Genomic DNA, 21,658 nt, shown 5'->3' with positions numbered 1-21,658 from the left:
GCCTGGGGAACGTCAGCACAAATTTGAGTATCGGGTACCAGTTCAGTCCGAAAGTTGGGTCCCCCCCAGACCTGCAGTTACGGGTTGGCAACCCACAGCTCGAGTTACCGTGTTAATTCTCCCTTGCGGCTGTGCAGTTTGCCAGCGTGACAGACTAGTTTAGATGAGTTGTGAGGTTTTTGCCTAAGATCTGAAAACACACAAGTCTGCTGTGATTTTCCAATATACTGTGTCTTGACGTGCCCTTTCCAAGGGGCTGATCAAAGGCTTTTGTGATTCCATGCTGTGCAAGTTGGCTTAGCAGGAACATTTTGCGTAGAAATGAGTTGAGAATTTGTACCGATGCTCACGCCCGTGTTTTATGCTCTACAGACGGATTCTGAAAGTCCGGAAGAAGGATCACCTGGTGTGTTGCTTCCAGCTGCAGACAGACACGGAGCGCGCTCACGGATTGTTTCAGGGGAGCGCCACACCGGTAACTTCCTGGTGGACTAAATGTTTGTCTGTAAACACGTACAGGCTGAAGTGAGCTTTTATCGATGTCTGCCTTAGGAATGCACTTACGGTGTGGGTGCGCGCTATAGCAATGAAGTGCTTAGTATTTGTTAATTAACACCAGCTGTCACGGCGCTTGCTGGCAAGTTGTAAAGGAAGTTACCTTGTTTGCGTTACGTGTGCCCTTTGGATGTGTTTGTATCTCTTTGGGTTCGGGTTCTTGTGGCATAGTGCTGAAAGTGTATGTGGTTTAGGGCTGACCTGTCTGAACACCTGGACATTCTTGGATGATAACGTAGCAGAAGAAAGCTATGATCTGGCCAAGCACTTTTCCCCCCGTCTTAATTTTTGATACCTTACTGTTACGCTTTGCCTAGGAGCTAAAACGTGACTGAAAGTTCAGGGTTTGTTGTGAAGGGCTTCTGCCTGTAGTTTGCGACGCTGTCTCTTGAGCATCTGGAGTGTAGAATGGCAGGGAAGTTTTGCTGTTGGCGTAGAACTCTCATCTGAAGGATTTCTCCTTTACTAAACGGTCAGTCCTGCTTGTAGTGTAAGTACAATAGAATAGCTGAAGAAGCGAATCCAGTTTTAGTTTAGTAAGCTGGAAGCAAAACTTTAAAAGCTCCTGGGAGCTTGTAAATCCCCTTGCTGAGTAGTTGTCGTGCTTTGTATGATTCTACTGAGAGAAGTTTAAAATCGGTGTAAAAAGGAGGTAAAAGGTGATTACGCTAATCTTTCTAAGGTTTTTCTATACTGCTAGACCACCAAGTTTACTGAAATCAAATGCTGTTTGCTTTTTAACCGTTTTTGTAAACATGAAAATAATGCTGTGGAGCCATTCTTAGTAACATTTCATGCACTTCTTTCATGAGAGGACTCAAACTGTAAGATGACTAAAGCAGAGGACTTGAGAAATATAGGTGGGCCAGTAGATTGTGTGGGTTTGTAAATGATTTCCATGTTGGACAAAAATTTTTTAAAAATTACATATTTGGAACTGTGCTATAAATGCAGATTACAACCAATTGTAATGGGTTGGTTTTTTTCCTTTCCACACAAGCTGGACCCGAACAACCTGATAAGAACTAGTTTGCTTCTACCTCATTGAATGATGTGTATGAGGTGTCTGTGTCTGCACCCACGTTTCCTCTGTCCCATCGATGGAAAGGAAAACACTCCTCAACATTAAACACTTGTAGGATAATCGCAGTCGTAGTGCTGCTGGACTGTTTTACGGTAGTTCGTTACAGCAGACCAGCTTTGGCTTTTGAAATGATCTTTGTAGAAGGCAGGGTTCAGCTCCTCAAAAGAAGTATTTTGATCTTGTTGTGCTAACAAGCATGTCCTTACTGCTTCCTATGGCTTGTCCTGGTTCTGTGAGTATTGTTTCTTAAATCCAAGGCGCACGATGGGAAGCGTGCATTGTCCATTTCTTGTATACTGATACAAATGCTGGATGTTGAAGTAGATTGAATGTTAAGTATCGCAGTCTCGATGGAATAAAGCTTGCGAGTAATACTTAGTTGTAGAAACTGCTGATGTTGAATGGAGTGAAAGGTGCCTTCAATTAAATGAAATAACACTTTCCAAAACATTTTTTACCTCCAGGCATTTTGGAGAACCCCGACAATTCCCAGGTAAGTATTTGTTCGTGTCAGACTGACTACTTGTCCTGCTCGTTAAATATTATGTAGTTACTTCAAGTCTGAATTTTTTTTTTTTTTTTTTTTTTTTTTTTTTTTTTTGTCATTGGATTGTCTTTCATAGCTGAAGACCCCTGAATCTGTTTTGGAAATGAATGAAACCTCTCCTAAAAAAATGCAGCAGAAATCAGGTAATGTTCACGGCATGTAGTTCTGGGTTTAGCTTTGTAATCTTTCTAGATGGGAGTATTTAATAAAGCATCTGATTGATTTGTTTTGCGGATCTGTTGGAGGAATTTGGTTTAGGACACGCAGAAGATATTGAAGGTGTTCATAACAATCTCTTTGTAGTGTTCTTTTATGAACAGACCCATTGTACTTGCAATTTTCTTTCTAATACGAAATGAATGGCTCTAGCAAGGCATCCCGGGAGCAGAAGGTGTACTGAAATAATCCTCGGTGTATGTGTTTGCTCCCTCCTCTAGTCTGCTGTTCAGCACTGTCCATACCCTTCCGTGATGTACGCTTCCTACACCGTACTTGCTGTCATCTCCCCTTTTCAGGCAGTCCTGAAGTCTGCTTTTCTTTCCGTGGCTCACCCCCCCCCCCCCCCTCCTGATTGTCTTGGTCCTTTGAGCATGTGCTGTGGCTGATTCCAGGCTAGGGATCTGTAGGCTAGGCTGTCCAGGAGCTGCCCGTGAGCCACAAAGGGTAATTCTTGGGCTCGTGCCGTAGCTGTAGTTTTCAGGAAATATTACTTGCCTGGCTTTATCTCTACCTGCCTGGCAGTTGTTTTGAAACATGTACAAACACGTTCCTCTGAGGCTTCCCTCTCTTGTTTCATGGAAAATGACCAGCAGGCTCAGAGGCAGGGGAGGGAGGTGAGGAAGAGAGACAAGATGGGAGGAAATTAGTGTCAGCGTGTTGTCAGGAATTCTTTTTTCTTTGGAAACAAGGCTAAAGTTGAGGCGGCTAGCTGGTCGGCTATGTATTGGAGAGAGGATATGTAACCTTAATGGGGTTTTTTTGTTTCTTTGTTCTGAGGTTTATTGATTTGTATAGTTGATAATTTGTGTTGTATTTTGTATTAACCACACTTGTTAATCGGATGAGAAACAATTTGCCATTCAGGTTTTAGAGTTTCTACAACTGTCTATTGACAATATAAACCAGAGAGAGGTGAACAGATATGCAGAAAAGTAAGCGGACTTGGAACTATTTGTGTTCTATACTTAGAAGTTACAAGTTCTTTGGCATCTTTGCTTTAGGCGAAGAAAAAAACCAGTATTGTTGTTCTTTTGACAATAATAGAGATGAAACTTCTCTCTAGGAGATGTATCTTCCTCCTTCTCCTCTCGCTCTTCTCCCTCTCCTGTATTTGCAATGGGTAAGCAACAGGTCCTCTCTTGCCCTTTATTTTGCAGTGACAGTGTTCTGGTAAGACACACAAATACTTGTTAGAGGTTGTTCGGTTAAAACTTGAGTTTTGGTTATGTCTGTATTCCACGGTAACGTGAAGTGTAGCCCCACAACGGACCAGTATGTTACGATATTACAAACACAGAAAGGTTGCCTTTTCGTGGCTCATTTCATGTCGGCTGTTTTTCCTGTGTGGCTTTATTCACCTGCGTCATGCTGGTTTTTAGCCATATGTTACCTTGAAGGTCGGGTGCTAAGAAGTAGGTGTAGATGTAAAAATTTCTTTCTTTCAAACAGTTTATGTTTGGATTTGGGTTTAAGGAATTTAGGTTGCTTCAGCAAAGCATCATGATTCCTGCAGCGCAAATATTTCTGACTCTAAAAGGGTTGAAATGCCATCCTTGACAACTTGATTTCATAAATCTGGAGAACAGGTACAGTATCTTTCACAATTAAATGTTCAGTGAGAGCTGGAATTTCCCATCCTATTTACTTTGTTACTGTTGCATAGTAATACATCCTTAAAATCTATTTTTGAGGCAAAGTAGTGGTGTTCTCGTGTTTTCTGCATAGAAGAGTAGCTGCTGTCCACTGCAATCTGCCAAAAGTCATTATGTAAGACAATTTATGAGGAGGGAAGTCTCAGAATAGAGTGGAGAGGTGAGGACTAATTGGAAAGAACTAAGATGACCAGAAGTCATTTTTCAATGCTAGCTAGAGAGCAGACCAGAGTAAAAGGTGGGGGATTTGCATCTTTTTGTATGCGCTGCACTGCAGGCATCCGTTAATAAAAATGCATGGTAGCAATAAATGACAGGCAAAAATACTGGAATCTGGTTTACCCTGTGAATTTTTTATATACGTTTTTTTGAATGGTGGGCTCTTCAGAAGCCTTGGAGTAGGGTTCTGCCAGTGTTTTAACTAAGACTTTCTCCCTGTGCTAAAAGTGAAGAACTCTTGACAGTGAGGAGTCCTCCTCTTTCACAGTGTTGACAGAAGCCAATAGAAGCCAGTGTTGGCAGAAAATAGACTCGTGAATTACTGCTCCAAGGAAAGAAGAAATTTTACTTGCAACAGCTAATGGGAGAAGTCCTTATCTTTTTAGTTTATGTTTTTGAGTTATTTTTCCAGTGGTTGGAAAAATAATTAACTGACTAGAGTTACCGACACGATGAGAACTGGAATTTTGCAGATAGAAGAACACTGTAGCCTTTCATCTTTCCTGCTTCTTCCTTGTTCTGTACCCATCATACAGAAATGTCAAGATTGATTAAACCCTGTGGAAAAGGATTCTTAGGGGCTCCAATGTTGTTAAAATCTTACCTAAAAAGGGAGACTTCAGGCTCAAATAGCTGCTGCTGAACACCTTCCTGTTGACCGTGACGGGCAAGGCTGAAGAGGAGTTAAGGGTTGCTTTTCATTCTAGCAGCATGGCGCCTAATTTTGAAGTGACTGCACTCTGAAACAGAATCCAGAAGACTAAGACACCTACGTACTCTGAACAGAGAATGTGACTTGCATCCTTAGAAGGCCCGTACAAAACAAAACCCTGGGTGCTCGCAGGTCTGCTTTTATCCAGCTTTCAGGCAGATACAGTTGACCAGAAAAGCTGGTCATTCAGCCTGTGCTGTGCACAGGGGAGGTGTCACAGCTCTCCTGCATCCACATCTAAGTCTTATCTTCTAAGCAAAATTGTGGTGTCCATGTTACATGATGGGAGTGATGGCGCGTATCAAATTGCATGGTAGGAAGCTGCCTGCATTTTTCTGTTTGTGACCTGAGTGAACATTGGTGAAGTGACAGAAGAAGTCTGGTAAGCGTACCTTCATGGAAGGAGAGTAGGAGCAGCCCCGTCTGTCTGACCGACTGACCACCCGCTGCTGTACGTGGGTGGAGAGGCTTCTAGGAGTAGCACGTAGACAATGAAAGTTTGTAAAAGGAGTCGCCTACAGGAGAAAATGCCAAAAGCGAGGCTGGCCCTGTGATTCATCAATAGTAGACCCTTTTGTATTTTTATGATGTTCCGGATTTTCTTCCTGTCTTGCTCGCTTTTCTTGTGCGAAGAATGTTGCGTCCCTCTCTAGCAGCAAAGCTTTGTGCATAGCCATCTCCTGCTGGAGAGGAGGCAAGAGAGGTGGCGATCCAAAGGAAGTACCGTGGTCTGTTGTGTGCTGGGTGTGAAGAAACCCTTGAATTCAACACTCACTGCTTAGTTTGTCCTCAGCAACAGAACCGCTGTGCATCTTTTGGGCGCAGGGGTGATGGGGAAAAGCAGAGTGAAATAGAAGGGCTCAGTGTCTCACCTCTTACTGCCTTTGTAGGTGCCCTGACTGCGGTGGGAGCAGAGGAAGAGGAAGGTGCTGAATCTCCCTGGGATTCTGAGGTATTTCCCGTGAAGGACACCGGGGTTCCCAGTGGGGCGGGGGTGGGGAGCGAGATCCAGAAGCACTCGGAGCTTGGGCCCTGCCGCGGCTGAGGCTTATTTCCCCTTCTCCTGGTTCTGCTGTATGTTTGTAACTGGGGGCCCTTGAAATACTTGTGCTGTGTGCTAGCTGTTCAGCGAGGCTTGGGGTGAAGGTAGGTCGAGCTAATGATTTGGGTCTCATGGCAGCTGGCCCTTGGAGTTGGGTTTCTGGTACAGTATTGCGGCAGTGAAGTTTCTTGCTGCTTAAAATAGTCTGAGCTCCTCAGCGGGGCTGGCGGGATTGTTGCTTTTTCACCACACAACTCTATTCCGCTGACGTGTTCAGTGGTTGCCCTTAGGGTCTGCAGCCTAGATGATGAGCTGCTTTGGGAAAGAGCCTTTCTACCGTTTTGGCCCTTTTTGAGAGTAGCGTTCAACAGAAATACCACACGTGCTGGCTGTGTTTGCCCTTTTAGTTCTTCCTGTCTGTGGGAATGGGTTAGAAGAAAGCGGGCAGAGTCTGTAGCTTACCCCCTCTGACTTCTCTTGTGAGGAAGAAGGAACTCTTCCCCACCCGCTTCTTAAAAATACAAGGCTAAAACGCTGCTGGGTTGTTTTGGGTTTTTTTTTTTTTGTAGCCTTGGTTTCTGTAAGCTTTGTCTTGCTCGTCTTTGTTCAACCCTTGCAACTGGGAGTAGCAATGTGTTCGCTCCCCACTGCAGGACGTGTGCCTGGGGAACGTCAGCACAAATTTGAGTATCGGGTACCAGTTCAGTCCGAAAGTTGGGTCCCCCCCAGACCTACAGTTACGGGTTGGCAACCCACAGCTCGAGTTACCGTGTTAATTCTCCCTTGCGGCTGTGCAGTTTGCCAGCGTGACAGACTAGTTTAGATGAGTTGTGAGGTTTTTGCCTAAGATCTGAAAACACACAAGTCTGCTGTGATTTTCCAATATACTGTGTCTTGACGTGCCCTTTCCAAGGGGCTGATCAAAGGCTTTTGTGATTCCATGCTGTGCAAGTTGGCTTAGCAGGAACATTTTGCGTAGAAATGAGTTGAGAATTTGTACCGATGCTCACGCCCGTGTTTTATGCTCTACAGACGGATTCTGAAAGTCCGGAAGAAGGATCACCTGGTGTGTTGCTTCCAGCTGCAGACAGACACGGAGCGCGCTCACGGATTGTTTCAGGGGAGCGCCACACCGGTAACTTCCTGGTGGACTAAATGTTTGTCTGTAAACACGTACAGGCTGAAGTGAGCTTTTATCGATGTCTGCCTTAGGAATGCACTTACGGTGTGGGTGCGCGCTATAGCAATGAAGTGCTTAGTATTTGTTAATTAACACCAGCTGTCACGGCGCTTGCCGGCAAGTTGTAAAGGAAGTTACCTTGTTTGCGTTACGTGTGCCCTTTGGATGTGTTTGTATCTCTTTGGGTTCGGGTTCTTGTGGCATAGTGCTGAAAGTGTATGTGGTTTAGGGCTGACCTGTCTGAACACCTGGACATTCTTGGATGATAACGTAGCAGAAGAAAGCTATGATCTGGCCAAGCACTTTTCCCCCCGTCTTAATTTTTGATACCTTACTGTTACGCTTTGCCTAGGAGCTAAAACGTGACTGAAAGTTCAGGGTTTGTTGTGAAGGGCTTCTGCCTGTAGTTTGCGACGCTGTCTCTTGAGCATCTGGAGTGTAGAATGGCAGGGAAGTTTTGCTGTTGGCGTAGAACTCTCATCTGAAGGATTTCTCCTTTACTAAACGGTCAGTCCTGCATGTAGTATTTTTTTTTATTTTGTGTTAAGTTTTTTGTCACAAGTAGGATGATTCAGGATGCACTCTAGGTGTAAATAAGTAATATGAAGTCTTGATGGTTATAAAAATGTGTGGTTTTTCACTGCAGGTGAGAACTCGGGATCTACCTTTCATATGTCATCATCAGCTGAAAAAGAAGACATGAAAGATGGCATTGAATATTATGGTGTGCGGGTATGTAAACCCAAATATTTTGGATTGCAGTCTGATTCAGTAGGCTGTATTATACACTAAGGTAAAGAAAACTTACCAGTCAATGAATAATGCAGAAGGGACGTCCTGTAGGTGAAGGCTGTGTTTACCGTCCGAAATAAAGTTGGATACAGTCTTCTTATGGTGGGGTTAAATCCTTGTCACTATGTCGGATGCTTGTTGTTTTCAGTTGGTTTGCTTAAATTTTGAGCGGTGTTTCTCCTCTTGTGCACTGCTGAGAAACAGTGCCACCAAATGTGGGTTTTATTGCCTGTGCAAAATGCACGTTCAAGTGAAGAGGGAGATTTGTCTATAATATGCTGATCTGTTTGATGAAACATGCCGGTCTTCCTCTTTGTAAGACAAAGATCAAAGAGAACACCTTGAAATATCGCGACCTTTCTGATGCTTCCCCAGCCTCTGCAAAATACGCTCTTGTTTGGCCACGTGAAGTGTTTGAAAAGGGTTTTCTCAGAGGGTATCCTAGAGGGGAATAAGGCAGGCGTCCTGCTTGTGGCGGGTGTGCGGGGCAGGGCTGCACAGCGGGGTCTGGCGTCCTCTGGAACGAACACCCGAAGGGACAGCGTAGCAAATGATTTCCACCCCACAGCCGGGCGTCACGAGAGAGGGACGTGCCTAATTCCAACAGGCAAAGCGCAGGACTTAAGCCTGTTGCAAGGTGGTAGTAGTTGGCCAGTGAGCTTGGGAAGGGGGAGGGTGAGACAGGTGGTGTCTGGCTGAGGTGCTCCTTCCCTCTTGTGAGCGGAGGGGTCTTTGCCGCGGGAGAACAGGGCCTGGCTGACGAGAGGAGCGCGAGGAGCATGACGGTCTCAGCCCGCTGGGACACCAAGGCTGCAGGCCCTCTTCAGGAGGCACCACGAGGGGAAGGGGCGTGTGGGCAGGACTGTGACACGGGGCAGAAGCCGTCGGTGCTGTTGAGAAACAGAGCGTGGGGACAGGGACTTGAGGGGGCTGGGTAGGATTAAGGTGTGGTGCGGTTTTCCTGCGAGCTTGGGTTCCTGATTCCTGGGATGAGGGCAGGAGCAGGCAGGTTCCCCTAATAAATCCTTTCCTTTGCACCTTGGAGTGGAATTCATTATTTCTGAAGCTTGGGTGAAGAAATAATCCTCCCTTAGCCAGTTCTCCGTGTGGTGAACAGTAAGAAGCTTGTCATGTTCATTCCCGTTGGGTTAGCTTAGGTGGCCGGGGACTGTACAATGCCAGACGGTAGAGCGCGATGGAGGGAGGAGGGTAGGTGAGGAAAATGTTGGCAGTTTTAATGAAAAATGGTATTAAAGCAATAAACCGTGAAAAATAAACATGCTCTGTGACAAATGCCAGCAGTTACAGCAAGCAAGCAGGCTAAAAGGTAAAAGCAACCCTAATGCCTAGGCAAACCTAACCCAAGAAACTGCTGTCTCTGAGTCCTTCTCTTGTTAAGAAGATGGTGTGCAGTGAACCTTTCATTTAGTGTCCCTTGATTTTTTTTAATGAAAATGGCTTTCAAAATGCCTTATTTCTATTATAGGATGAGTTTGCAACAGAAATTGCATAGATTAACTGTAGTAATTTTTCTTGATAATCTTTCTGTCTGTACCTGTTTACTTAAGGATAAATATATTTTAGAAACTACCAACTTGATAGAAAAAAACAGCACATGAAAACCACACTGGTAAGGCAGAAGTTTTACATCAGAAATTTCACAGCAGAAAATGAGGAATTGCACAGTGCTGACAAGCAGTTAAGTCCAAGACCTTGGAAAGAAAGATATGCAAGAATGTGGGTTGAAAATGAGAAAAGGGAATTGAAAACAAATTGTAAAAATGTTACAGCAGAGCTAAAGCAGCTGCTTGGTGAAATTAATGAAACTGGGAGAACTACTTCCCTTGTGGAAGAAATGTCAGAAGATGGCTTCAGTGCTGAATTGAAGAGTTCTCATGTTGTTTCATCTCATGCAACGGAATCAAGTAACAGCTTAGAAAGTAAAGTGAATTTGGAGATATTAAACTTATGCTAGGTGGAAAAGTACCCAAAATGGAAACTGTATTCCGAGTCTTGGTGTCCTTTCTGATCAAGATAACTGAAATGCAAACATGGAAGATACCTGGAGTACAGATGAAGAAGATTGCACAAACAATATCGATGATACAAAGATGCCTCTAGCAGAAGGAGGGAGAGAGAAAGAGAGAGAAAAAAATGCCTTGTATGGAAATGGAAGAGAATGAAACTGAAAGTAGTTGAAATGCAGTGGGAAGTCCTGAATACTCCCTGAGATACAGCTTTAAAACAAGTCTTTTGGATGACATTTCTAATATTATTCCTAAAATAAGACCAGTTTCTACATGTGATGAAAATGCACTTTCTGTAACAGAGGAAACTTGGAAAAGACTCTGGATTTAGTGATGATTTTCCCAGGGACTGCTTTATTAACAACAAAATAGGAGAAACAGAAATGGAAAGACTTTTTGCAAATGCTCAGCAATCATACGTCATGCTGAAAAGGAATCTTGATGAAGAACTAAAACAAGATACGGGAAGATTTAAGGGTAGGGTAGGAATGCTGCAAATAGTATTCCTGGCTTTGGAGAAAGAGAAGGTACAGCTGCTAAAAGAGGTGGTTCACCTGCTACTCTTTATTCTTTAATCTCGCTCTGGATCAACGGTCCTGTTCACTTTAGCTATTCATCATTAAAGGAGGATGCTTCCTACAAATTGGGGTTTGTTCTAATTAAATTGGTGACTGGTGAATAAAGAGAGCAGTAGAGAGTTGTCTTTTTTCCCCATTTTTGGAAAACGGAATGCATTATTGTTCCAGTTTAACAATAGGTGGCACTTGGTTCCAGTGCAAGTAGTTATCTCTTCATTGCCATAAAAAGAAATCCAGGTTCTGATTCTGAATCAAAGAATGAAAATAGCTTCTGAACAGGGTCCTGACTAATAATTCATGTGCTGTGATATCTGCGTGGTGTGTCTTCATTGCCTTTCACTAAAATTCCTCTTTCCTGTGAAACCAGTTGTGTTTGTGGGTTTGGGATCTTTTTTTCTTTCCTCCCCTTGTTCGCAGTTCCACTTGATTTTTTTCTGGTGGTGTTACAACGAACATTGTGCAGTCCTCCTAACGCTTTGTCCATCAGTACTGTTTTCACTTTTTTCTTGTTCATGTTTTAAGAGACACTATTGTTTTCTTTCTAAGGGCTGTATTTTTGTTATGTCTTGCATCATGAGTGAATTCAAAGTACTTTCAATGGCATAATACACCTTGTAGTGTAGTTTTGTGAAAATGCTTCTCTATGAATTAAAAAAAAGATCATTTTATATTATTTCAGGGGTAAACTCTGAATTAATCAATCTTGGATGTGGTGTTTCTGTCTTCTAGAAATACGTGAAGCTTAACTTTGTTTTTATAGGTTAAGAAGGAAAAAAGCAAACAAAGATGTTCAAAAGTGCAGGCCGTGGCAAAACAGGAATGTGTGGATAAATTAAATAACATCACTAATCGGCAAATGAAACAAAAGATTACTGTAAGGAAGAATGACTGTTTGAAAATGGAGAATGAAAACACGATAGAAGAAAAAGACAAAAAGAGTTTTTCATCTGGGGAGAGCTCAAAATTGATTAAAATGCCAATGAAAGGGTAAGCTAAGGAAATAATCTCTAGCTCTTATTTGTAGTACTATGTAAGTGTCTTAGGTTTTCTGATACTGTGGTAGTTGAAGTAGTTTCCTCAGTGGTGAAAGCCATAGTGAGTAGTCCACTGCTTCTCAAAAAATGAAGAAAAATTCTTTTTAGACAAAATGAAGCGCACGATGGAGGTTCAAATTTATTGCCTGCTCTAAAAAAAGAAAAGGGGAAAACAAAAGAAAACGCCCACCTAAATTCCTGTGATTTCCATGTCAACACTGAGGTAAAATGCATCTTCAAAACCAGAACTGAAGACTGGAAAAAGCAGTTATTTTTGTAGGAAATGGCCACCTAGAAAAGAAAAGTAGGAACTTGGGGTTTGCTACTACTCCCTTTTCTAGGTGATTTTAGTGATCTCCGTGCAGTTGGTGTTTTCCTTTTCATTAAGTTAATATGCCCTTTGTCGGGAGAGGGGAAAAGATGATATTACCAAACCAATCTCAAAAGTCTAAAGAAGGCACACGTATTTTTATGCAGACCTAAGCAGGAGCTTTTTCTGTCTGTCCTTCAAAGGAATCTCTGCTCTAGATGCTTTCTGTAACGTGGCTGTTGGATATAGTCCAGCTTAACCTGGATCCAGCTCAGATTCCACGTGTCCCCCTCACTCTAGGGGAAGGGTTTTAAATACTTGGGCATATTCCACGATCTTTACAGTCAAGTCTGTGATTTTATCATAGCTATTTTTTGTCTCGGTTGTTTCTGGACATCATCTTAAGTATGTCTGTTTCACAGAAATATTTTTTTATAAACCTACTCACTTGGTGTTTTGTTTTTTTTCTTTCTTTCTGTGTAATGCAGTAAAATTGCCCTGAATGCCAAAGGTGCAAAGGAAAGTAAAAGACAGCCTTCAAAGCAGAAGGCTCATCAGCAGATGAGCTCTTCCAGTGGCAATCATGGTCAAGTACCGGATGATAGCACTTCCAGTGAAACATCTGAGGATGAAGGAAGGTATGCATATAAGGAATGTTGAAAATAAAACTCACTTAATGATAAAAATTGGCCTGAGAGCTAGAGGCAAGTTTGGGGTTTTGTTGTGTGTTTAAGGTTTTTTGTAAACCTGATGCATATGAAGATTCTTGTTCTTTCGTGTGACCACCTGATGTTCTTTCTTGTTCTTTCTTGTTCTTTCCTGTGACTACCTGATGCGCTTTGTGTTGACAAACACTTCACTTCTGTTTAGAGTGCTTTTGAACATGCTGGCCAAGTCAACAATAAGGTCACGTGCACGAATTCTGATTAATTACATGAGTGTGTGTGCACAGGCATAGAAGTATTTCATGTGTTTAAAAAGGGTGAGGTATCTCAGTTTTTTCACTGCAGGTATCTCAGGATTTTTTGCCCTGCTCCCCGCTCCACCTTTTCTCTTGCAGCTGTGTACCCTCCTGACTTCTTGCCCACCCTGAACTTACTTGTGTGGGTTGTGGCAAAGTGAGAAAGAGAAGTTGTTGACACTGTTCAGCCCTAGCTAAAAATCTGGTGTGTTATCAACACTGTTTTGGTCAGAAATCTAACACACAGCCCTGTGTGGGCTGCTGTGAAGAAAATAAACTGCGTCCCAGCCAGACCCAGGACACCAGAGAATCCAAAATTACAGTTCATTGACCTGTAGGAGAAGGATTCTCGGTACTGAAGAGAGCTAAACCCCTGGTATTAAACAGGGAATGCACGTAAGCGTATAGCTACATGTCTGTAGCTGTAAGATTTCTGTCACTTTGCGTGAAGTTTAGGGAACAGTTATTTCAACTATTTGCTTAATATCTTGCGGAAAAATTAGCCTTCCAGTAGACATTAATAGCACACAATAATTGTTTCAGTCTTGAACTATATCTAGCAAAGTTACTATACCAGATTTTAGTTTAATTCAGTTCTGCAATTAAGTTTTCAAAGCAACTGTAGGTATTATTCATAATGCAAAGTAAGCATTTCAGTACTGAAATATATTTCTTGTTTTCTAGACCTGCAGCAACAACCAGGAGTGAAAGGAACGAGGTACTGTAAAACTAGTTTCTTGATAAACAGTCTCTATCAGCTTTTAATCACTTAGGTGGGAGCAGTGTTTATGTAGTGATCAACCAGATGTACAAATTGCTGCTGGTATGCAGCTTTATTGTATTTGAGACAAATCTGTGGGCTGTGAAGGAGAGAATGAATCATTCCTGCATTTGTAATGGTCTGTAATACTAGACAGTGGAATTACAGAAAGTACTGTATTTTTTGTAGGTCAGCATACCAGTGGAAGTAACTGATGACCCTGGTTTAACTCACTCATCTGACCCACCTTCAGAGGATGTCCGGTTACAAGCTTCAACCTACAAGGAGACTATGCTGCTGTTGGAAGAGCTTAGTGTGGTTCATATGGGTATGTTTTCAAGTCTCTGTCTTCAGCTGTTACAAGTTCCCCTTAAAACATGATTTCTTTGTATGCACTCCAAAGTATGTTAATTTCATATTTTGATATAGTATCTCTTTGTGACTAGAGATCCCCCTCAAAAGCTGTGAAACTGTCACTTAACCTGAGATGTTGCCTGCATTGCCAGCCGACGTGCCTTACGTTATCATTGGTTCTCTGTCTAGTCAGAGCTGGAGAAGCAGTTTCTTGCAAAGTACAGTTCAGCTCCTTCTAATGCGGTCATCAAAAGTCAGCAAGAGCTTTTTCTTCTTTATATCCCCTTGATGTGGTTTAAGCCCAGCCACACCTAAACACCTAAGCACCGCACAGCCACTCACTTGTTCCACCCCAGTGGGGTGGGGGAGAGCATCGGAAAGGGAAAAGTGAGAAAACTCATGGGTCGGCTTGAAAACAGTTTAATAGCAAAAGCCACGCACGCAAGCAAAGCAAAGCAAGGAATTCATCCAGCACGTCCCATGGGCAGGCGGGTGTTCAGCCATCTCCAGGACAGCAGGGCTCCGTCACGCATAACAAATACTTGGGAAGACAAAGTGCCATCACTCTGGATGTCCCTCCCTTCCTTCGTCCTCCCCCAGCTTTATATGCTGAGCATGATGCCGCGTGGCATGGCACGTCCCTTGGGTCAGCTGGGGTCAGCTGTCCCAGCTGTGTCCCGGCCCGGCTCCTTGCGTACCCCCAGCCTGCTGGCTGGTGGGGTGGGGTGAGGAGCAGAAAAGGCCTTGGCTCTGTGTGAGCGCTGCTGGGCCATAAGGAACACATCCCCGTGCTACCAACCCTGTTTGCGGCACAGCTGTAAAACATGGCCCTGTACCAGCGACTGTGAAGAAAATTAACACTATCCCAGCCACAACCAGCACACCCCTCAACAGCTAATGAGAAAGAGTACAGCAAAATAATGGCTTTGCTTAAAAATAATAAGTACATATATATAACAAATTTCAACTGTCATAAGATGCTTGCATATATGCACAAGGCATTATATAAACATAAGCATCACTTACTAGGGCTCTTAAACTATGCTAAAATTTCATCAGGCAAGTGTTAACCTTGGCTGAAGGCCAAACTCCCCGCCCAGTGCTGCCACTGCCCCTCATTGACGAAACGGGGTGAAAAAGCCTGTGGGTCAGTGTGAAGGCAGGGCTGTCACTTCCCAGTGACTGTCACTGGCAAAACAGACTCCACCGATTAAAATACATTTGGATAGTGAGAAACAAAGACCCCAAACCTGAGAAGGACACGTCGGCACCCCCCCTGCTCAAGCTCTGCTGCGCTCCTTCCCTGCCACCTCCCCAGGCAGCACGGGGAGGCTGCGGTCTGCAGTCGGGACGTAGCAGTTTCTCTCTGCTGCTCCTTCCTCGTCCCTTTTCCCTGCTCCAGTGTGAGTCCTCCCCCAGGCTGCAGTCCTTTGGGGAAAATCTCCTCCAGCCTGGGCCCTCCATGGGTCGCAGGTCCTTCGGGAAGGATCCGCCTGCTCTGGCACGGGGTCCTGCGCAGCACTGCGCTGTGGGTATCTGCTCCAGCATGGTTCTCTCAGGGGCTGCAGGGGAATCTCTGCTCTGGCACCTGGAGCAGCACCTCTCCCTCCTCCTTCGCTGACCTGGGTGTTCGTTTGCGGGGCTGGTTTTCACATGCTTTTCCCCTTCTCTGCCCGTGTGGTGGTTTCGCCCTTTCCTACGTTTGTTTTTCCTGAGGAGCTGCCAGCACGGCTGAGAGGCTCAGCTGTGCCCTGCGGTGGGTCCATCGAAACCGTCCATGTCCAGCACGGGACGACCCCTGGCTCCTTCTCACAGGGACCTTCCCGCTACCGAGACCTGCCACCTGCACCTAATGCAGCAAAGCATTGAACAGCTTATACATTGGGCAGTATTTGTGCAGCTTTGTGTCTTTTCTGTCTCAAAACAGGTTCTGCTACTTTGCTGAAAATGCAAAACATACTTCTTGAATATGAAAAGAGAATAGAACGTCAGAAAAATCAGTATAAAGCGCTCTCAAGAGAAGTAAGGAAATTGGAAGATGAAAGGGAGGAGTCACAGTTCAGAGCGGAGAAGACTCAAGATTTGAAATCCGTATTGGCTCACCAAGCAGCAGAATGGAAAAGTGATACCCAAAGCCTTAAGTATGTAAATTGTGGTCTGATAATGTATTATCTTGTCAGTGGTTTTGTTCCGAAAGACACTGATGGTGCAGGCAACAGGATGAGAAGTTTCCAGTCTTTTGGGTTTGGGTTTTTTGAATCCCGTGGGCCAGTTATGCTATGAAGTAGATAATGGGAGAGGGGAAAAACGTCCGGATACCAGCTCCATGTACAGTCTTCTGGATGTTGTTCTAACTTTGTTTTCTAGCAAGAAAAGAGCAAGAGAGTGTGTATGGGGAAATCAGATTTATAAGAGAGATTTGAGAGATGGTTGGGTGGTGTTTTTTTTTTTTTCATTTTGTCCTTGCGGCTTCAGTTGGCCTATAATACTAGGGTTTCTGGTTACTCCACCCAGTGCAAGTCAAACCAGAGCTTAGAGCATTTGTTTGCTTACCTGTTTGTTTGTTGGAAAGGTCAAGTTTGGGATTGCCCCTTTCCCCACACTCCTGAGCTAGACCCGGAGGCGTGAGGTTTCTCATCGCTGTTGACATCACGTCAGACAGGCGTGGCCAGCAGGCACCGTAGGCAGTTCAGCAAGGACAACTGCAGAGCCCTGGCCTGGGAGGGGAGATCTCCTTGTGGTGATCCCCGGTGGGACGGCGTGGCTGGGGAGCGGCCCAGGCAGAGAGCGAGCTCAGCAGGAGCCACCGTGAGCTGGCAGCTGGGGCGGCCCGCAGCGGCCTGGGCTGTATGGAGGGCAGCAGTGCCAGGGCCCTGGGGGCAGTGAGTGCCCACCCCTCCGCAGGGCTTGCTGAGCTGTGTCTCGAGCCCGGGGCCCGGTGTTTGCCCGCCCAGCCCAGGAGATCTTGCCCAGTCCGTGTGAGGTCGGCAGGGAGATGCCGGGCTGGCCCGGGGGCAGGAGCACCAGCCCTGTGAGGGGAGGCTGCGGGAGCTGGGCCTGGGGGAGTTGGGCCTCCCAGCGCGGGGGAGGGGGGTACGAGGAAGAGAGGCCGGTCCCAGCTTGGCCTGGGTTTGACTTCAGCAGGTGTTCAAAATCCTCAAACATCTGTCAAGTATAAAGAAGTAGTATTTTCATTCTAAGTGAATTCTCCAAGCAGCGTTAAATTTATACTTTCAAAAGTTACACTTTTTGCGAAATTACACTAGAAATTACATGTAAAGCTTTCTCCTTGCAATATACGCCATTCAAATACAAATGTTTCTGTCAGTCTTTCAAGTGATTTTAGTGGTGGTTGATTCTTGTTTTGCGGAATTTCTAAAGCAGGCTTTCAATTGGCAGTTCTTCCCTTAGGTTGACACTTGATTTTTTTTAATTTTTTTTTTTTTGTCCACTATTGTGAGTATATGGGAAAAAATAGTCAAAATAATGATCAAACGCAAAGCTGCTTTCTTGTTTGGGTACCGTGGGCACACCATGGTCCGTTTTCTACCATGTCAGTGCTCATTGCTGATTGTTTCAGTTGGTAAAGAAGCTGACCTTCCATAAGGCTTTCCTTGTAAGTCAGCTTCAAAATGAAATTGCTGTAGTTTCTCCCAGAGGTAGATCCAACTGAGGTTTAAAACTGTTTTTAATCGTATTCAGCTTAAACCCCATGCATTTCTGAATCTGGTTTTGAACACTGACATCCTTCTTGAGTAAACAGAAGCTGCTTGTTCTGCCTGTGGGCAGCAGTTGTTTTAGACTTACAGAAGGCTGCTGAAAAATTGTCGGGTCTGCCATAGGTAAGTGGCGTGCTGATTCACCAGTATTACTTCTGGTCACTGAATCCGTAATATGTAGGCAATGCTCACTATACTAAGAAAATGTATACTAACCATAGTAAAAGTTTACGATGCTTTGATCTGATGAGACAACAAACTCCTTTTTCAACAAAACGGCTGTAATATGAAGATGGGTTTTTTTAATTTTATTATTATAGTGTGCACACTGGTGTGTGTTTCCCTATACAAACTTACAAATAACGGATAAATCACTCAAAGTTTTTTTTCTCTATCTTGTACAACTGATACCATGCACAACGGAATGAAGTTAGAATTCTTTAAAAAGTTGAAAAGTACAGTAAAAATATGAACTCTGAAAACATTTAACATTTTTTATGGTTTGAGTTGTCTCTGCAAGTTCATCATGTTGGAATATCTACTTTTATATCAGTGCTTTTGTTTCTCAAATCCTCCGTTAAATCCCAGATGTTCTTTGAAACAACAAGAAGAAAAGAGGCTCAGAGTAGAAGTGCTGTGTGAGAAAATGAGAGAAGACCTCCGAAGGAAAGAAGATCAATATTGTAAAGAGATGGAGGAGAAACAGAAACTTGAGTTACACTCTAGGAATTTAGAAATGGAGTTAAGAACACTGAGAAAGCTCTTGAAACAGGTATATTAAATAATGAATTAAAGTCTTTGTCTTATTTTCTGCTTCTTTTCAATTGTATTCCAGTATGCCTAGAGAAGGAGGCGCTTTGTTCACGGAAGAGGCGTTGGATAACAATTGTCAGGTTTTGAGAACAGTAGAGTACAGTTGGTTCACAATTGGGCTGTTCCTTTTTTTTTTTTTTTTTCCTTTTCAGTTTATTATTCCTTTTTTCTTTTTTCAAAATTGAGGTTTCATTTGTGTTTCAGGCAAAGCCTTACGTTTTTTTGAATTACTACAAAACATCCTGTATTTCGCCTTCTTAAATTTTCATAAGAAAATTTAAATTTATTTATTTATAGGTGGATTATCATAACGGTGGGGAATCAAAAATGTTTTCAAGTATGCAAGGGAGAATGGGAAGATGTATTGCTAGCTCTGTTTTTTCTTCAGATGCAAGCAGTTTTATTGTATTACTGTAGGTTGAAGAGGAACGTGATGAAACACAGAGACAGCTCTCTCAGGAAAAGAGGGCCAGAGCCCTTCAAGAAGGAATTTTGAACAACCACCTTGGGAGACAAATGGAACTAGAAGAAGGGACAAGAAGATCTATAGGAAAAAAATCAGAGGTAAGCAGATTTTTTTTTCTAATAATAAATTAAATTTCACCATGTTTGTTTTAAAGTCATAATAAATCTTACATAACTTTTTCTGTTTCTTGATGGTTTATTTACTGTTTACCAGTGTAACTTATCTGGGTAAATACCTTTCTTGTTTTCTCTTATGTCTAAAAGTTCTGGAAAGCAGCATCACTCCTGTATGTACCTGAATTACTTGTGCAAGTAGGAAACTAATAGAAGACACTGTTTACACCGTTTCTTAACCTATCTGTTATTTGTCATTTCACAGACATTTCGTCATCACTTTTTAGGCTTTCTAGCAGTGAAACACCTAGCTACCTATGGCAAGGTTGACCAGGAAGAAAGTTGTTTGACAGTGTTTGTGTTTCCATTGCTTTTTTTTTTTTTTTTAAATTAGTTATTCCCTTATTGAACTTACTTCAAGTATGCCTTTCTTTTCCACCTCCACATAACTAAAATTTTATGATCGAATATCAGCAATGAATTCAACTCTCTGTAAGAGTTAGAGTAACTGGAGGAGAAAAAGCAATCATAAACACTGTATTAAAAAAGATCTTGAAAAGAGTTTACTGAATTTCCTAAAGAATGTGCAGTGCCTGGAAGCCTTTTTGTTCTTGGCTGTGCTGCCCAGTAAATGTAGGGTGAATGTGTTTAAGTGGAAAAAAGTTATACATACAATAAAGAGGAAATATACAGGACTATTGCATTCCGGGGGTGATTGAGTTTTATAGCTAACTTCCAGTAACACAAAAGGATAAGTGTTCAGAAGACATTTGAGAAGGAAAATACCCTTTCTGGCCTTGTGTTTACCAGATCTGTAGCACAACTAATTCAACCTTAAAGGCAGTATTATAAAGGCATGCACATACAAGAAAGCGCTGTCATTTTAAAAGCTTTGGTTGCTGGTTTAAGGGGGGAAAAAAACGTAACTGTATATTTGGGATGTTCATTTAGGTTTTAAGGATATGTTGCACTTCCGTTGTGTACGTACGTTGTACATGTGCATGGGTTCACAGAGTAGCTTATTGCCTGAAACTTCATCTTTGAAGTCATGCTTTAGTACTAGAAATGTTAAAATGCAGTTTATTGCTGCAGGTTTTTTGTAGATTCATTTCCCAATTGGCTCTTTATTCATGTTCCCTGTCCTTCAGGAATCCAGCACTGACAGAGAACAGGATCTGTTGTACAAGAATCAGTTACTACAAGATGAGATTGCTATGCTAAGGCTAGAACTCACTCAAGTAAGACTTAGGCACCAGGAGGAAGAAGGAAAATATTTAAAGGAAAATGAGACCTTGAAAGAAAAAAATGAAGCTCTCAAAAAGGAACTTAAACTGAACAAGGAAGCGTTAAGACAAATGTTTTTTCAGTTCAACACGGAGCTGGACTTACTAAAGACAGAATCTGCAGTGCTGACTTCCAAACTTGAGCAGACAAACAAAAGCAAAGACAGACTAGAGACAGAAATTGAATCATTTCGTTCCTCCCTGAACGCTGCAGTTCAAGAACTTGAACTTCATTTGTCATCAAAAAGCAATGCTGAACGAAGATTTCACAGAGAACGTGATGAATGCCTTTGCTTGCAAGTCGAGCTCCATCGTGACCTCTCTGGCGTGCAAGAAACCAACAAGAGCTTGTCTCTGCAGCTGTGTAAAGCTAAAAGCAAAGCTAATAGGCTAGAAAATGAGCTTCACCAGTTGAAGCAAATGCTCAGAGAAAAAGCTTTGCTTTTAGAAATGGCAAAAAAGAATTAAGTCAAGGCCAGTGTCGGGCAAAGGAATGTGATCATGCTTGACAACTTGAGAAAGATCCAGTAAGCAAACCTGTAATAAAACAGGAGTCCTTGCAGGAGCGATTGGCCCAGCTCCAGAGTGAAAACCTTTTTACTCCATCAGCAATGGGAAGAGATGCAGAACAAGAGGATCATGAAAGAAAAAATAGTGGATTATGTGCAGCACTGTTTTAATGACATTTTCAGCAAACTTAGAGCTGATACAGAAAAGCAAGTTTATCTAATAGAAGAGCGAAACAAGGATTTAAATGCCAAGTGCACTGATTTAAGGGAACAAGTCTTTAAATATGAGACTGACGTAGTAGAAAGACAGGTAAAGTATATGCGTAGAAAGAACAATTTAAAGTTTGTCCATTCTTGAAATTAGTTTGTTCCTACAATGTATCCGGTGTAAGTTATATGCATGGGACCAAAGAATACTGATTTGTTCTGGTTTGTTATGTTTCTCTCGGAATTGCGGAAAGTTTTGGCAACGGGGATATTAGTCCTCAGATCTAAGCAGAGAACAGAAAAAAGGTATCCAAGTCTAAGCTTTGATCAAGAAAGGTGATTCTTCTCTAGAACTTTTTTTCATCTATTTTCCTTAGTCCATGTTATGCCCTATAGAATAGTCTTAAGTATTTGATGGTGTTGATGTAAGTATTGCACTGATGACATGAATGAGAGTGGTATAAAAGGAGGAACCATCCAATACACGAGGGCTGAGAAATGAAGGTACAGAGAAGTGAAGTG

General features: G+C 42.9%; 1 protein-coding gene across 6 annotated transcripts in view; it reads left to right on the top strand.

The window, feature by feature from the left end:
- The window catches only part of LOC308057944 (uncharacterized protein), a 54,180-nt gene extending 40,112 nt beyond the window's left edge, over positions 1-14,068 (top strand). The window contains exons 1-4 of one of the 6 annotated variants that reach the window (XM_080411960.1): positions 1,831-2,329; positions 7,857-7,981; positions 11,368-11,594; positions 12,440-14,068. In XM_080411960.1, the coding sequence (XP_080268086.1) occupies positions 2,290-2,329; positions 7,857-7,981; positions 11,368-11,594; positions 12,440-12,611 (564 nt within the window). In that variant the 5' untranslated portion in view covers positions 1,831-2,289 and the 3' untranslated portion in view covers positions 12,612-14,068. Of the gene's footprint in view, positions 1-1,830; positions 2,330-6,822; positions 7,166-7,856; positions 7,982-11,367; positions 11,595-12,439 lie in introns of those variants that run through there. The other 5 variants (XM_080411961.1, XM_080411957.1, XM_080411959.1 and 2 more) reach the window with 5 other exon arrangements.
- Positions 14,069-21,658: the final 7,590 nt, after the last annotated feature.

The sequence above is a fragment of the Falco punctatus genome, assembly GCF_963210335.1.
Source record: "Falco punctatus genome assembly, contig: scaffold_27, whole genome shotgun sequence".
Lineage (NCBI taxonomy): Eukaryota > Metazoa > Chordata > Aves > Falconiformes > Falconidae > Falco > Falco punctatus.
This window is presented reverse-complemented; position numbering and strand designations above follow the sequence as displayed.